General features: G+C 37.9%; 1 protein-coding gene across 1 annotated transcript in view; it reads right to left on the reverse strand.

Annotated features, from left to right (window-relative positions):
* Positions 1-15315, reverse strand: part of LOC122747801 (WD repeat-containing protein 49-like) — a 118389-nt gene that overhangs the window by 101784 nt on the left and 1290 nt on the right. Inside the window, exons 2-3 of the mRNA XM_043993629.1 lie at positions 12101-12218; positions 634-703 (exon numbers count right to left, since the gene is read on the reverse strand). Coding sequence (XP_043849564.1) covers positions 634-703; positions 12101-12218 — 188 coding nt within the window. The remainder of the gene's footprint in view (positions 1-633; positions 704-12100; positions 12219-15315) is intronic.

Here is a 15315-nt window from a genome sequence, read left to right on the forward strand (position 1 = left end):
TAAGGACCTATTATATCCTAGGAACTATGCTAAGAACTTTACAAAAAGGTTTCATTTGATCCTCACAACAACTTTGGGAGGTAAGTGCTATCAATATCCATATTTTATAGTTGAAGAGACAGAGGCAGTCAGGGGTTAAACGACTTGCCCAGAGTCACATAACTAATAAGAGTCTGAGGCTGGATTTGAACTTAGATCTCCCTGACGTCAAGGCCAGTATTCAACCAACTGTGCTACTTAGCTGTAAAGATCATTTGAGACAATGCCTATGAAAATACACTTTACTATATCACTACAATCCTGTAAATGAAAAGATCACTAAAAGGAAACTGGGAATCAATAATGAAACATACCTCCCTCCTCTCAATAGAGAGGTAGGAGACTATTAGGGCAGAATATCATCAGATTCAGTCATAGCACTGGGTAATTTTGCTTCAGTATTTTTCTGTTACAAAAGAGCATCGAATTCTGAGGATGAGAGGTTTCATTTTTGCATTATAAAAATACTATAAAATGTAAGCTATTATTATATTTTATAATTGTATAGAAACTATAAAGGCAGGAAACTCAGGGATTGGAAATAAGAAGCTAAGGGAACATTGAAGAGGAATGATATGAATGGATAAATAATACCTATTACTAGAGCAGTGGGCTCATGGATAGAGGCAGAAATGACGACTCGAATGGAATCATAGTAGTTCAACTATAAAAAAAGAGGGAAAAATGTCAATTAACATCAAGATCATGGGTAAGATTAAATAAAACTGTATAACGGTATTTTAAAATTCACTAGAAATGTGTTTCTGGAGAGAGGAAACCACTTGTTAAAAGCATGAAGAACATTTAAAAAAACATGTGTGTGTAGGTGGACAGGAGTGGGTGTATTGGCGTGCTTGCGGATGGCAGTATCTTCCTTCTACGCTTTCTCATAAAGCTAAAACCAGAGCAAACAATTCCTGTGGATCATGTCTAACAGAACATGTCGCAGTTTCTATTCTCTATTTTAGGATTTTCTGGGAAAATCTGAATGTGACCCACATCACAGCTACAAGGACTTTAAAGTGAAAACCACTTTATTCATTCGAATGAGTTGCCTTCAATTTGGAAGATATAGTGAGTAACATAAAATACTGTGACATATAACATCCAGGATCATCTATTTTTGGAAATAGAGTGCAGTGATCAAGGCCTATTAAAGTATGTAAGGCTTGAAGTACAAATGCCTGGAACTAGGGAGGTGGTGGTGGCACTAAACTCTGTTCTAACCATATCAGTTCTGACTGGCACATTTTAAGGAGAATATTGCCAAGACAGAGCAGTTCTAAAGCCGGGTAACCAGGTTCATAGCTGGAAGGACTACAGCTGACCTTACACATAAGCTGAACATCTACCCATTCATTCATTCATTCATTCATTCAACCACCCAACCAACATTTATCAAACATATATTCTATGCTGTTATACTCTGCTAAACTTCTAGCCTCCAAATATCTCTTCCATCAACCTATCACCTTGACTGAGTTAGGATCACTTCTGGATGATCTTCTTAAAGGATAAGATCATGTAAACCGGGTTAAACTTGGGCAGCTAGGTGGTGCAATGTATAGAGTACTGGGCCTAGAGTCAGGAAGACTCATCATCCTGGTCTCAGACACTTACTAACTGTGTAACCTTGGACAAGTCACTTAACCCTGTTTGCCTCAGTTCCATACCCATAAAATGAGGTAGAGAAGGAAATGGCAAACCACTTGAGTATTTTTGCCAAAAAAACCCCCCTAACTCAAATGAGGTCACAAAGAGTCAGACATAACTGAAATGAATGAACAACAACAACCCTATTATACAGAATCTCAGAGTCAAAGAGGTCCTTAGGGGTTCCTAGTGCTACCCATACTGAACAGAAATCCTCCCTGCTCTCAACAGCATACCTGATGTGCAGTTTTCCATCTTTAACAAGAAAAACTTTACTGAAAGGGAACATACTACCTTTGGGATAACTTAAATTGTTAGGAAATTCCTCTTTATATCAAGTCTTTATCTGGCCTCTGCAATTTCCATTGCTTCTACCCCATCTGCCCTCAAAGGCCAAGTAAGGCAGATCTACCCTCTTTCTCACATGACAGCCCTTCTAGTAACCTGACAACTGTCAGGTCCTCCAAGTCTTCCTTTTTCTTTAATGTTTTTTTTTTTCCCCACAAAAGTATTTTATTATTTTCCAGTTACATGTAGAGATAGTTTTCAACATTTGTTTTTATAAGATTTCTAGTTTCAAATTTTTCTCCCTCCCTCCTCTCCCTCCCCCTTCCCCAAGACAGCAAGCAATCTGATATAGGTTATATCTGTACAATCACATTATACATATTTCTGCATTAGTCATGTTGTGAAAGAAGAATCAGAGCAAAAAGGAAAAACTTCAAAAAAGAAAAACAAAAAACAAAAATAGAAATAGTATGGCTCAATCTGCATCTAGATTCCATGGTTGTTTTTTTCTGGATTTGGGGAGCATTTTCCATCATGAGTCCTTTGGAACTATCTTGGACCATTGTATTGCTGAGAAGAGTCAAGTCTATCACAGTTGATCAACACACAATGTTGTTGATACTGTGTATAATGTTCTCCTGGTTCTGCTCATCTTACTCAGCATCAGTTCATGTAAGTCTTTCCAGGTTTCTCTGAAATCTGCCTGCACATTGTTTCTTACAGCACAATAGTATTCCATTACATTCATATACCACAACTTGTTCAGCCATTCCCCAATTGATGGGCATCCCCTCAATTTCCAATTCCTTGCCACCACAAAAAGAACAGCTATAAATATTTTTGTACATGTGTGTCCTTTTCCCTTTTTCATGATCTCTTTGGGAAAAAGACCTAACAGTGATACTACTGGGTCAAAGAGTATGCGTAGCTTTATTCCCCTTTGGGCATAGTTCCAAATTATTCTCCAGAATTGGTTGGATCAGTTCACAGCTTCACCAACAATGCATGTGTTCCAATTTTTCAACAGCTTCTCCAACATTTATTATTTTCCTTTTTTGTCATATTAGCCAATCTGATAGGTGTCAGGTAGTACCTCAGAGTTGTTTTAATTTGCATTTCTTTAATCAGTAGTGATTTAGAGCATTTTTTCATATGTCAATAAATAGCTTTGATTTATTCATCAGAAAACTGCCTGTTCATATCCTTTGACCATTTCTCAATTGGGGAATGACTTGGATTCTTATAAATTTGATTTAGTTCCTGATACATTTTAAAAATGAGGCCTTTATCAGAAATACTGGCTATAAAATTATTTCCCAGCTTTCTGCCTCCCTTCTAATTTGGGATGCATTGTTTCTGTTTGTACAAAAACTTTTTAATTTAATGTAATCTAAATCATCCGTTTTGCATTTCATAATAGTCTCTGTCTCTTGTTTGGTCATAAACTGTTCTCTTTTCCATAAATCTGAGAGGCAAACTATTCCTTCTTTTCCTAATTTACCTATGGTATCACCTTTTATGTCAAATCATGGTCTATGCCTAGTTTCTGCCATACTATCTTCAAATTTTCCCAGCAGTTTTTGTCAAATACTGAGTTCCTATCCCAGAAGCTAGAGTCTTTGGGTTTATCAAACAGTACATTACAAAAGTTAATTACTACTGTGTCTCCTGTACCTAACCTATTTCATTGATCCACCACTCTGTTTCTTAGCCAGTACCAAACAGTTTTGATGACAGACGCTTTATAGTAAAGCTTCAGATTTGGTGCAGCTAGCCCACCTTCCTGTGCATTTTTTTCATTAGTTCCCTTGATATTCTTGACCATTTGTTTTTCCAGCTCTATAAAATAAGTTTTAGGTAGTCTGATTGGTATGGCACTGAACAAGTAAATTAATTTAGGTAGAATTGCCATATTTATTATATTAGCTTGGCCTATCCATGAGCAATTGATATTTTTCCAATTATTTAGATCTGATTTGATTTATGTAAAAAGTGTTTTGTAATTGTGTTCATAGAGTTCTTGGATTTGTCTTGGCAAGTAGACTCCCAAGTATTTTATATTGTCTACTGTTACTTTAAATGGAATTTCTCTTTCTATCGCTGTTAGACTTTGTTGGTCATGTATAGAAATGCTGATGATTTATGTGGATTTATTTTATATCCTGCAACTTTGCTGAAGTTATTAATTTTTTTAAGTAGTTTTTAGTTGGTTCTCTAGGATTCTCTAAGTATACCATCATATCATCTGCAAAGAATGACAGTTTCATTTCCTCCTTGCCTATTCTATTTCCTTTAATTCTTTTTTCTTCTCTTATTGATAAAGTTAACATTTCTAGTACAATATTAAATAATAGAGGTGATAATGGACATTGTGTTTCACCCCTGATCTTATTGCGAAGGCCTCTAACTTATCTCCATTACATATAATGCTTGCTGATGGTTTTAGGTAGATAGTACTTATTATTTTAAGGAAAGCTCCACCTATTCCTAAACTCTCTAGTGTTTTTATTAGGAATGGGTGCTGTATTTTGTCAAAAGCTTTCTCTGCATCTATTAAGATAATCATATGATTTTGGTTAGTTTTCTTATTGATGTGGTTCATTATGTTGATAGTTTTCCTAATGTTGAATCAGCCCTGCATTCCTGGTATAAATCCCACCTGGTCATAGTGTATTATCCTGGTGATCACTTGCTGTAATCTCCTTGCTAATATCTTATTTAAGATTTTTGCATCAATATTCATTAGTGAAATTGGTCTATAATTTTCTTTCTCTGTTTTGGCTCTGCCTGGTTTTGGTATCACCACCATATTTGTGTCATAAAAGGAATTTGGTAGAACTCCTTCACCTATTTTCCCAAATAATTTGCATAATATTGGAATTAATTGTTCTTTAAATGTTTGGTAGAATTCACCTGTAAACCCATCTGGCCCTGGAGATTTTTTCTTAGAGAGTTCATTAATGGCTTGTTCAATTTCTTTTTTCTAATATGGGTTTATTTAAGGATTTCATTTCCTCTTAAGTTAACCTGGGCAATTTGTATTTTTGTAAATATTTATCCATTTCATTTAGATTGTCAAATTTATTGGCTTACAGTTTGGCAAAATAGTTCCTAATTATTGCTTTAATTTCCACTTCATTGGTGGTGAAATCACCCCTTTCATTTTTGATACTGGTAATTTGGTTTTCTTCTTTCTTTTTTTAAATCAAATTAACCCAAGGTTTATCTATTTTATTGTTTTTTTTTTCATAAAGCCAGCTCTTAGTTTTATTGATTAATTCTACAGTTTTCTTGCTTTCGATTTTATTAATTTCTACTTTGGTTTTCAGGATTTCTAATTTAGTATTTAATTGGGTATTTTTAATTTGTTCTTTTCCTAGCTTTTTTTGTTTCATTCCCAATTCATTGATCTCTTCTTTCTCTTTTTTCATTAATGTAAGCATTTAGAGATATAAAATTTCCCCTAAGCATGGCTTTAGTTACATCCCATAGGTTTTGGTATGTTGTTTCATTATTATCATTTTCTTGCATAAAGTTATTGATTGTTTCTATGATTTGTTGTTTGACCCACCCATTCTTTAGGATGAGATTATTTAGTTTCCAATTAATTTTCAGTCTACTTTTCCATGGCTCTTTATTATATGTAATTTTTATTGTATCATGATCTGAGAAGGATGCATTTAATATTTTTGCCTGTCTACATTTGACTATGAGGTTTTTGTGCCCTAAGTCAATTTTTTAATATGTTCCATGTACTGCTGAAAAAAAGGTATATTCCTTTCTATCCTCATTCATTTTTTTCCAGACATCTATCCTATCTAATTTTTCTAACATTCTATTTACCTCTTTAACTTCTTTCTTATTTATTTTGTGGCTAGATTTATCTAATTCTGAGAGGGGAAGATTCAGATCCCCCACTAGTATAGTTTTGCTGTCTATTTCCTCTTGTAACTCATTTAACTTCTCTTCTAAGAATTTGGATGCTATGCCACTTGTCACATACATGTTTAGTATTGATATTAATTCATTATCTGTTGTACCTTTCAGCAAGATGTAGTTTCCTTCCTTATCTCTTTTAATTAGATCTATGTTTGCCGGATTGCTACCCCTGCTTTTTTAACTTTAGCTGAAGCATAATATATTCTGCTCCAACATTTTATCTTTACTCTGTGTTTATCTCTCTGCGTTAAATGTATTTCTTGTAAACAGCATATTGTAGGATTCTGTTTTTTAATCCACTCTGATATTTGTTTCCATTTTATGGCAGAATTCATCCCATTCACATTCATAGTTATTATTGCTAACTGTCTATTTTCCTCCGTTCTATTTACCCTTTTTGTACTCCCCGCCCTTTTCACCCTATTCCTCCTCACCAATGTTTTGCTCCTTACCCCTGCTTCCCCCAATCTGCTCTCCCTTTTATCAGCCCCCTCATTTTTCTTTACCCTTTTCTCCCCTATTTCTCCCTTACCCTTTTACTTCCCTAAAGCATAAGCTAAATTTCTTTATCCAAATGAACATATATGTTATTCCCTCTTTGAACCAAATCTGGTGAGAGTAAGGTTGAAATAATGTTCACCTCTCCCTTCTTTCCCTCTATTGTAATAGGATTTTTGCACCTCTTCATATGATGTAATTCACCTCTCCTTTCCTCTTCTCCCCATAAACTCCTTTTTTTCACCCCTTAATTTTCTTTATATCATCACATCAAAGACAATTTATATTAATACCCTCTGTGTGTATTTGTCATGTCTCCCCAAATATATAAATACAGTTCTCAAGAGTTATAAGTATTATCTTCCTGTGTAGGGATGTAAACAGTTTAACCTTATTGAATAACTTTCCCCCCCCCCATTTACCTTTTTAAACTTCTCTTGAGTTTTGTGTGTTAAGATCAAATTTTCTATTCAGTTCTGGTCTTTGCATCAGGAAATTTTGAAAGTCCCTTATTTCATTGAATGTCCATCTTTTCCCCTGAAAGATAATGCTAAGTTTTGCTGGGTAGTTCATTCTTGGTTGCAATCCAAGCTTCTTTGCCTTCCAGAATATCATATTCCAAGTCTTGTGATCCTTTAATGTTGAAGCTGCCAGGTCCTGTGCAATCCTGACTGTGGCTCCATTATATTTAAATTGCTTCTTTCTAGCTGCATGGAGTATTTTCTCTTTCATCTGATAATTCTGGAATTTGGTTACAATATTCCTTGGAGTTTTCCTTTTGGGGTCTCTTTCAGGAGGTGATCAGTGGATTCTTTCATTGATGATTTTATCCTCTTATTCTATAATATCAGGGCAGTTCTCCTTGATAATTTCCTGGAATATGGTGCCTAGACTCTTTTTCTGATCATGGCTTTCAGGCAGTCTAATAATTCTCAAATTATCTCTCCTGGATCTATTTTCCAGGTCAGTTGTCTTTCCAATGAGGTATTTCACATTTTCTTCTATTTCTCCATTATTTTGATTTCGTTTGACTGATTCCTGGTGTCTCATTGAGTCATTAGCTTCCATCTGTCCAATTCAAATTTTTAAGGTATTGTTTTCTTTAGTAAGCTTTTGCACCTCCTTTTCTATTTGTACAACTGAAATTTTTAAGGAATTGTTTTCTTCAGTCAATCTTTGTGCTTCCTTTTCCAAGATGCTGGTTCTTTTTTCATAATTTTCTTGTGTTGCTTTCATTTCTCTCCCCATTTTTTCTTCTACCTCTCTCAATTGATTTTTTAAAAATCCTTTCTGAGCTATTCCAAGAAGGCTTTTTGGTCTTGAGACCAAATTCATCTCCCCTCTTGAGGCTTCACATGTAGGTAATTCTCATCTGATTTTGTGTTTAGCTCTTCCCTGTTGACACAGAAGCTGTCAATGGCAAGAGCCTTCTTCTGTTTCTTACTCATATTTCAGCTTATTTTTTTAAAGTTAAGTTCAGCTCCTGGGACACAAGGGTCACTGTTTTGAGCTTCTTGTGCTGGGGGATAGGAGTATGTCACTGGCTTTCTACTCTGAGGCCTCTGTGGCTTGTGGATTTTTCACCACCCTGGGCTTGCTCCCTGTGCTTACTCCAGGTGCTGGAATGGCCAGGCCCAGTCATGCCTGTCCCATGGGTGGCCCTCCAGCTGGCAGCCTGTTCTCTCTGCTGATGCTGGTGGATCTCACAACTGGTCTGTTGCACCACTAGCTTGTCAGGCCAGAATCAAGAGGCCTCAGTTGCTCTGCTGTGGCCAAGAGCTTCCTGCTGACTTGCCCAGACCCCCTCAGTGCTGCTGAGCTGGGCTGTGCTTTCCTTTTGCCCAAGTAAGACTTACTTTTCCCAAAGTCTTCTAAATTATCTCAAGTTGGAAGTTTGTGCCTTTATGTCTTTTTGTAGGTTTTGTAGTTTCAGAATCTATTTAGAGGCTTGGTTTAATGTTGTTTTTGAGGAAAACTTGGGAGAGCTCAGGCAACTTACTGGCTTCTCTCTGCCATCTTGTCTCTGTCCCTTCCTTTCTTTTTTCTAGGCTAAACATCACCAGTTCTCTCAACACATTCACCAATATTAAGACCCTCCATAATCCTGGTCATACTTTTCTGGACACACTCTAGTCTTTCCATTTTCTTCTTAAAAGGTCTTGGTGCCCAGAACGGAGTATTCTATTTGTTAACATGGGCTCTGTAATGACTATACTACAGGTTAGAAATTTCCTCCTTTTCAAGGAATTCTAACATACAGTATAGTCATCACAGAGCCCATGTTAACATACTTCAGATGGGTTTTGACCAGAGCATAGTATGGTAGTGAAGGTAGTATGGAACTATTATCTCTGTAATCCTGGCTTCCATGTTTCTCAAGAGAGTCTAAGATCTTATGGACTTCTTTGCTATCATGTTACACTGTTAACTTATATTGAGTTAACTCCATTAGAAGCCTCCCCTTCAAGGTAACATTGGTTCATTGACTCCTTTTGCCACTGGCACTTTTCATGGGGAAAGTACTGCTTTAGTCACTGTTTCATTTTCTCAACAGCCTTAACCATATGTTGTACATTTCTCCCCATCTCATTTTCTATGCATCAGCCAAACCAACTTTCTCTCAGTTCCTTACACTCTTTCTTTCCTTTCAAGTGATTGTCCCCTATTCCTCTGATGTACTCCCTCATCACCTCTGCCCCTTAGAATTCCTTACTTTCTTCAAGACATAGATCAAAGAACCACCTTCTATTAGAAGACTTCCCTGATTCCACCAACTCCTGGAGCCCTCCCTTGTTCCTAAGCTCCTTGGTATCTACTTGGTACTGTTTCTGTATACACTCATGTATTTTCATTGAGAGTTGGTTTCATTTCATTTTATATTCCCAGAGCCTAGCACAGTGCCTCACACAAAATTGCTGTTCTTTGTCCTTCATTTTCTTTCTTTCTTTCTTTCTTTCTTTCTTTCTTTCTTTCTTTCTTTCTTTCTTTCTTTCTTTCTTTCTTTCTTTCTTTCTTTCTTTCTTTCTTTCTTTCTTTTTTGCAGGGCAATGAGGGTTAAGTGACTTGCCCAGGGTCAGACAGCTAGTAAGTGTCAAGTCTCTGAGTTTAGATTTGAACTCAGGTCCTCCTCAATCCAGAGTCAGTGCTTTATCCATGGCACCACCTAGCTGTCCAGTTTTTTTGGATTTGGTTTTGTTGTTGTTGTTTATTATGAGAACTATAGAACATGCTGGGATCTAGTTATGCTTATCTATGATATATAATAAATATTTATTTATACCCATGATGAGCAAGATTCGGTGATAGCAGCTGGGTTCTTCATACATATTATACCATTGAGAAATATATCGGGGGTGGGGCAGCTAGGTGGCACAGTGGATAAAGCACCAGCCCTGGATTCAGGAGTACCTGAGTTCAGGTCCGGCCTCAGACACTTGACACTAGTTGTGTGACTCTGGGCAAGTCACTTAGCCCCCACTGCCTGCCCCGCAAATAAAAAAAAAGAAAAGAAAAAGAAAAATGAAAAGTAATATATCAGACCATTTTTTTATCCTTTTTACCTCTAGCATTACTTTCATTATTCAGCTTTATTTTATACTATTCCCTTTCATTCACTCTATTTTCTAGCCAAATTAGACTGAAACCTGCCTGTATATCTGACTTGTCCTTTTATCTGGTATCTTGAACCTCTGTGCATTTCTGCAGGCTGAAATCCCTCTTCATTTCTACCTTTCAAAAGTATACTCTTCTTTAAAAGTTCAATTTGGTTGCCATCTCTTCCAGGAAGCCTGAGTGCTCCTAAAATTTTTTAGAGCATTTTTCTCTGTTCATCCTTGTCCTCACAACATTTTACCTTATTCTCAATTCATCTGAGTATACATGACAGATTCTTAGCTGAATGTCACCTCCTGGAGGGAAAAGAACTTATTTTTTCCCATTAATTTTTTTTCTAGCACCTAGGTACTTAATGAATGTTAATTGAATTATGTTGCATTGAATTCACATTTCTTTTCTACTGTAGGCCTAACCTATTATTTATTTCCTTTTTCTTATGGTTATTATTTTGTCAATCTCAATTGCTTCTATGCCATTGTTTTTTCTTGGTTCTGCCTTTCTTTCTGTTATTCACTATTTTACCTATCACTCCACCTATGCCTTCATGCTTTTAATGGTTATTTCCTCCCTCTGTGATACTTTCCCACACTCCCATTCATCCTCCCTTTTTATAAGTAAGACTATTTTTATTGCTACTCCCTATCACCCAGTTTAAAACTTGATTTGTTTAAAGGAGACTAAGAAATTTGGACGGAGATAGTAAGTGCCAATTTGTTGTTCAGTTGTGTCCAACTCTTCATGATCCCATTTGGGTTTGGTTTGGTTTGGTTTTTGGCAAAGATACCCAAAGGGTTTGCCAGTTCCTTCTCCAGCTCGTTTTTATAGATGAGGAAGCTGAGGCAAAACAGGGTAAAGTGACTTGTCCAGGGTCACACAGCTAGTAAATATTTGGGGCTGGATCTGAACTCAGTAAGATAATTCTTCCTGACTCTAGAACCAGTGCTCTATCCACTGTGCTCCAAGTGTGAGATTACCCTCTTCTTTTTTTTTTTCTTTTTTTTTTTTAGTGAGGCAGTTGGGGTTAAGTGACTTGCCCAGGGTCACACAGCTAGTAAGTGTTAAGTGTCTAAGGCCAGATTTGAACTCAGGTACTCCTGACTCCAGGGCTGGTGCTCTATCCACTGCGCCACCTAGCTGCCCCAAGATTTCCCTCTTCTAATAGATGTCACCATTCCTATTGTCCTGAAGCACCTTTGTTTGGAGCATATTCCTGCTCTTCTTTGCTGTGTCAGCAGTTCTCTTTGGAATTCACTTCAACATGTAGGACAATGCCTCAGTTTCACAAGAACTTAAATTACACTGATATAACTCCCTCCAAGGATAAGAAGTCACAGGGGTATAAAATGGGTCCCATGGGCACTGAGTCATTTTAACCAACTCATTCCCTGAGATAAAGGAAAAGAAATGGCCTCTTCAGGTGCAGGAACCACCAAGACTTTAACACAGCAATTTCAAATGTACTGATAAAATGGGAGATCCAGCCAAAGGTAGGAAATGTTAGTAGCTGCTCCTAGGGAAGGGTCATTGAACCACATGCTCATCATCTTATGAATACTGCAATACATACGGCATCTCTTAGAGTGACTCCCATAAATGTCTTAGTCTCTTTTGAACATTTCAGTCAACACCTGTTTGGGATTGGTTGAATAGGTAGCCATTTACAATATTAGTTAAGCTCTTTCAGGGCAAAGACTATTCCATCTTTATCTTTGTATTTCTGGCATCTAGCACAGTGTCTAGAACATAGTGGATACTCAACAAATGTGTGTTGATTACTGGATTGACCAGGGGTGATTGATGTTTTTTTGGCAGGGCAATGAAGGTTAAGTGACTTGCCCAGGGCCACACAGCTAGTAAGTGATAAGTGTTTGAGGCTGGATTTGAATTCAGATCCTCCTGAATCTAGGGCCAGTGCTTTACCCAACTGTGCCAACTAGCTGCCCCTGACCAGGGGTGATCTATACTAGGTCAATGCTATAAAGAATGTAGTTTTAATTTATTTGTTTATTTAAATCTTGCCTGGAGAGAGAAGGAAGCTTGGTAAGTTTTGTATTCATCTGCTTCTTACCTGAGTCACCCAGTCTTCATGCACTTTCCAACGAACATATTTGACATTGGGAGAACAAACTGCACTGCTAATTCTAACAGTTGGCATGTTTTCGACCGGAGGCAGCTTCTTCCAGGTTCTGAAAAAAAGTTTAAAGATGAAAAGTAGGAGATAATATTAGCTTAATAAAGGATTGTGAAGAGTAGAATAAAGGCTCTTTGAGGTCCAATGCTGTTTTTCATTTTGTCTTTGAATTCCCAGCATGGTGCATAGTGCCTTGTAAATAATGAGTAGATGCTTGTCGAATGTCATTGGACTGAAGAAAATAGATAAAACCCTCTAACTGCAATTGATACTCAATTTACATCCTTCTGCCATCCCCCTCTTTGATATTTTCAGTCTCTCATTCTTCACGGGTTCCTTCCTTCACAGATGATCAGGTAGCCTTCCTCATCTCAAAAATATCTTGGGGGACAGCTAGGTGGTGCAGTATATAAAGCACTAGCTCTGGATTCAGGAGGACCTGAGTTCAAATCTGGCCTCAGACACTTAACACTTACTAGCTATGTGACCCTGGGCAAGTGGCTTAACTCTCATTGCCCTACAAACAAACAAACAAAAATCTTGGTTTTACCTTGCTTCCTCTTCAAGGTATTACCCCTACTCTCAATTTCCTTTTTGACTCATGGTCTTTGAACTTGTGGACTATAGCCACTATATTGGCTTACTAGTCATACATTCCCCTCCACTCCTAGTGATAGGGTCCTGTTCCTCCTTCTCTATTAAAACTGTGTTCTTGGAGGTCACTACTCATCAAACCCAATGTTCTTTCTTTAGTCCTCATCTACGTGACCTCTCTATGACACTGACCTTGTTTACCATCCACTCCATGAAGCTCTCTCTTGCCATTGCTTCTGCAACCTAAGTTTCTTAGTTTTCTTCCTCTATGATTGTTCCTTCTCTGTCTCCTTTGTTGAGTCCATCGCCTAATTATTTGTATTCCCCAAGGATCTTGTTCTCAGTTCTTTGCCTTTATCTGAATTTATCCACTTTCATGGCTTCAGCTATCACCTTTATGCAGATCTCAGGCAGGATAAAGTCTCTGCCAACTTCCCCTCCAAACCATGCTCAAACCCTCCTTCCATCCTTTCCCTTTATTTCTTGTCTTTCCCCAGTGAGATGTAAGTTCCTCTATGGCAGGTACCATTTGGTTGCTTCTATCTCCAGTGCTTAGCACAATGCCTGGCCCATAGTGAATGCTTACTAAATGGTATAGATAGATTTAGATATAAATAGTTAGCTCTAACTACCTGAACAATCTCTGCTCTCTAGCTGTTTGCAATTTAAAGGGGCACAACACATGAGGCTATACTATTCCTTGACCTCAAATATAAACATTTCATTAGAAGGGATATTTGTAAAGTTCTTAGCATAGTACCTGGCACATAGTAGGTGTTTAATAACTATTCCATTCCATAAAAACATATATAAACACAGGCTGATTGAAGGGCAGGGGGCTTTAAAATATGGGCTTTTCCTTTTTACATGTATTTTTCCATCTATTGCATTTAGCAAGTTTGACTCGGACTTTAGTAACAACATCCTAAGGCTGATCAAATGTGTTTTTTAAAGGAGACATTTTAAAAGTCTGCTTTTTGTCATTTAATAAGGTGCTTTTTTGTTCTCCAACAATAGACCCAATTAAGCAGGGCTCAGTCGAGCTGCCTCATACCTTCGAGTTGCTTTGTGGGGCCCCCTCCTGCTTTCCTGACACATTCATCTTGTTCCCCTTTAATTTTCCATCATCTAAAAGCTCTCCAGCTCCTTTCTCCCTCCCTCAATCCCACTTTCTTCAATGATACTGCTCATCATTTGCATGTCCCTTCCCCAAGAGGCATTCAAGATTCAGTAAAGAGGTTTTGTGAAAGACCGAGGTGGGGGCTGGGGAGAACAAATGTCTGGGATACAGTCATGGAGAACCAGGGAAGTAAAAATAAAGGGGCATTGATGCTTTGTGAAGCATACACTAAGCCTTCAAGAGATCTATGTGCTGAATTCTAGAGAAAACCTTAAACGGCTCCCCACCACTGCCTGGAAAGCCAGGGCCCAGCTCTATTGTAAGAAGTTAATTTTAGAGGGGAGGAGAGGGAAGCTCTGAGGTAAGGACGGGCCTCTGATTTATACAATGCCATTATTATAATAGTTTCTAAATTATCCTCCAACCCTTTCTTAATTCAGCCAAACCTCTTACTCACTTTTATGACCAGCAGCTAGCAAGTGGAAGACGTTCCCTGGGTTACCTGTGACAAAGCCAGAATCTCTGGAAAGGTTATAACTAATTCAGAACTCATCTGTAGGAAGAGTTTTCTGCTAGTCTCTCCCTCCCCCCAGTTTTTCATTTGCTCTGACATTCCTTGGGTCAGATCCCTGTCCGAGGCCTTGCTTTGATGAATTTGAGCAAATTTGTGTCATCAGCAAATTGTCCACCTTGAATTTCAGCTTTCAGTTTGCTGAAGAATACATCAGACTTTGCTGCTCGCTAGCATCAGCATGAATCCCTGGAGGAAGCAGACAGATGGAAGGAGGCAGTTGCTACAGTATGGACCTTGGGTCATCCTGTGTCTTCCTGGGACACCCCTTACTGTCTGGGCAGAGCCTGGGTAAAAAATCCATAGCATACCCATCCCCTCCTCCACCCACAGAGGCAAGAGTTGCCAAAACATCTTGGCCTTATTACCCTGATCCCTGAATAGTAGTAAGGCTGAAAAATACCCAGCCCCAACCGGGAATTCCCTGCGCTTCTTTGCACTGCAGAATGGTTCTTCACTTTGCAAAAGGGTTTATCTCTGGGATTCCTGCAAATAGAGAAAGCTTTCCCTATGGCATTCACAGGTTTGCTCAGATAATAAATTATTTGACAGAGGGTAGGAGGTGAGAGTGGGATGGAATGAGAAACTTAAAGCTAAAGTGAGAGTCGCTATGAACAGAACATTAAACAGAAAGGCTCCTTGAAATTACAACGTAAGGAGTAAATAATTGTGTGGAGTCGGTTCAGTCATGGATGATTCTCTGAGACCCCATTTGGGATTTTCTAGCAAAGTTATTGGAGTGGTTTGTCATATCCTTTTCCATTTCATTTTATAGATGAGCAAACTGAGGAAAGCAAGGTTAAGTGCAGGGTTATATAGGAAGTAAATGACCAAGGCTGAATTTGAACTCAGGTCTTCCTGACTCCA

The sequence above is a fragment of the Dromiciops gliroides genome, chromosome 3 (genome assembly GCF_019393635.1).
Source record: "Dromiciops gliroides isolate mDroGli1 chromosome 3, mDroGli1.pri, whole genome shotgun sequence".
NCBI classification, from domain to species: domain Eukaryota; kingdom Metazoa; phylum Chordata; class Mammalia; order Microbiotheria; family Microbiotheriidae; genus Dromiciops; species Dromiciops gliroides.